Below are 2,726 nucleotides of genomic sequence, written 5' to 3'. Positions count from 1 at the left end.
ATCAATGAATGAGTTGCCCCATATTCATAATATAACCATCAAATTTAGAAATTTAATATAGAATACTGTGAATTTAGCAACAATCCTAGAATGGGTTGCACCCATATTCATAATACAGCCATCAAATTTATAAATTAAATATAGAATACTGTGAATTTAGCAACAATCCTAGAATGGGTTGCACTCATATCCATAATATAACGATCAAATTGTGATTTTTAATAAAGTTTACTTTATATTTATCAACAACTTCGGAATGATCTATGTCGATATCAAACATAAAAAGATTGAACACTGCAAATTTAAAGATATAAAAAAAGAATTAGCAATGGTTTTTTGCTATGTTGCACTAAGCTATGAATATTTCCATTTTAATTTTTTTATTTAAGATCCTTCCGTAGTTTCAGTGACTTTTTCAACCTCAGGTTTCATCGCTGGAAATAAAAGAACGTCTTTAATATTAGCAGCGTCTGATAAAAACATAACTAACCTATCGATTCCGATTCCCCATCCCCCTGTTGGTGGAAGTCCATACTCGAGGGCTGTAACAAAGCCTTTATCCATTTTCATTGCCTCATCATCACCCTTTTCCGCATCCCTAACCTGCTCTTCGAATCTTTCTTTCTGATCAAAAGGATCGTTTAATTCCGTATAAGCGTTGCAAATTTCTTTTCCATTTATAAAAAGTTCGAATCTTTCGGTTAATAAAGGATCATCTCTGTTCTTTTTGGCGAGTGGGGACATAACTAAAGGATGGTTCATTACGAAAGTAGGGTTAATACATTGTGGTTCGATGAATTCGCCTATCAACTTATCAAGGACCCTGGGCAAGGTATATGGTTCATGAAGTTTAATGTTTTCTTTCTTAATAAAGAATAGGAAAAAATCAAGCATTTCATCTAGATTGCCACCATATAGCTTAAAACTAGAAATAAAATCTTTAGTTAGGTACTTTTCCCCTTCGTTTAATTCCCAGGTTTTCATTATCTCACTCATTCTTAAATTAAGTTCGGAAATAATATCAATTCTTTTAAAAGGTCTTGAGAAGTTTAGTTCAACTGGATCCGGACGCTGCTCTCTTTTCATAGGCCAATGACTAATAACTTCCTTTTTGAATATTTCTTTGACCATTCCATTGATCATTTCTTCAGTCATTTCAATTAAATCGTTGTAATCAGCATAGGCCATATAAAACTCACATATTGTAAATTCTGGGTTGTGGGTTAAATCAATTCCTTCATTTCTGAAAACCTTTCCAAGCTCATAAACTCGATTTAATCCACCAACCACGAGCTGTTTTAGAGAAAGTTCGGGTGAGATTCTCATAAAAAGATCAAGATTAAGTTCATTATGGTGTGTTATAAAAGGTTTTGCTGCTGCACCCCCAGGAATCAAATTCATCATTGGTGTTTCTACCTCAAGGAACTCGAGATTATCAAGGTATCTCCTTATATAATTTATGATTTTGCTTCTTGTATAAAACCTATTCAGAGACTCTGTGTTTGTTAGAAGATCAAGGTATCTCATTCTATAAATCATATCAGGATCTTTCAATCCAAAATGTTCAGACGGTAATGTTCTCAAACAGGGCGCTAAAAGTGTGAGTGAGGTTGCAAAAACAGATAACTCATTGTTCTTTGTTCTTCCAGGATGGCCAGAAAATCCAATAACATCACCTCTTTTAAAATAATCAATGGCTTTAGAAAATTTGGAAGGACCAAAGGTAATAAAATTATTTATACTGAGATTCTCGATTTCTGCCTCTTCTTGTGCAAAATTTTGAACAACAACCTGTATATAATTTCCATTATCGAAAAGTTTGTAAAAATTAAGTTTCCCAAACTTTCTCATTGTAATTAATCTACCTGCAGAAGCAACTATATCTGTCGATTTATTTTCCTGTTTAACATCGGAATATTTGGATATTATCTCCGATATGGTATTCTTTACCACGTATTTATGCGGATAACATGTCTCATTCGCTGCTAATTGTTCTTTAATCTGTTTGGATCGTTGAATGTAGTATTCATCTTCTTTAATTTCGGCCATTTTCCTTTGATGGGATAAATTTAATTTATAAAAATAGCTGGATGGTTTAAAACATCAGTAAACTAAAAAATCACGTATTGCATGATATATATTTAAAAGGAATCTGATATTCCATGGACATAAATCAGCAACTTCAAAAACTCTAATATCTAAAAAAAATCATTCATTTCTTTGAACTAGAGTTGTAAGATAGAAACTCTGAAATTTCTTAAAATATTCTAAATTATCTGACATAAAGGTATAAAAAAATGAATTCTGATACTTTAAATTTTATAAAGCATAGGACTTTGAGCGAGTTTTCTTTGAGAATAAAAACATAAATTTAGAAACCAAATATTTCTAATTTTATAAAGCATAGGACTTTGAGCGAGTTTTCTTTGTGAATAAAAACATAAATTTAGAAACTCAAATATTTCTAATTTTATAGAGCATAGGACTTTGAACGAATTTTCTTTGAGAATAAAAACATAAATGTAGAAACCAAATATTTCTAATTTTATAAAGCATGGATATGTGAAGGAGTTTTCTTTGTGAATAAATATATAATATAAAATGAACACTGATACTTTTAATTTGATAAAGCACAGTACTGAGAGCGAGTTTTCTTTTGGATAAATTTAGAAACTCGATATTTCTAATTTTAAAAGCAATAACCTGTAAGTGAGCCTAATAATATT

At 30.9% G+C, this 2,726-nt stretch overlaps 1 protein-coding gene across 1 annotated transcript; it reads right to left on the bottom strand.

Moving 5' to 3' along the window:
- Positions 1-384: 384 nt before the first annotated feature.
- Positions 385-2,049, bottom strand: LOC147078781 (uncharacterized). The gene is made up of 2 exons (XM_085956624.1): positions 993-2,049; positions 385-899 (listed from the first exon to the last, which is right to left on the bottom strand). Exons 1-2 carry the CDS (start codon positions 2,047-2,049, stop codon positions 385-387), a joined length of 1,572 nt encoding a protein of 523 aa, XP_085812750.1.
- Positions 2,050-2,726: the final 677 nt, after the last annotated feature.

Source organism: Rhyacophila brunnea, unplaced genomic scaffold (genome assembly GCF_057557595.1).
Source record: "Rhyacophila brunnea isolate RB1 unplaced genomic scaffold, BYU_Rbru_1.0 scaffold_102, whole genome shotgun sequence".
Lineage (NCBI taxonomy): Eukaryota > Metazoa > Arthropoda > Insecta > Trichoptera > Rhyacophilidae > Rhyacophila > Rhyacophila brunnea.
Note: the sequence above shows the minus strand (reverse complement) of the source record. Positions and strands in the feature narration are given on the sequence as shown.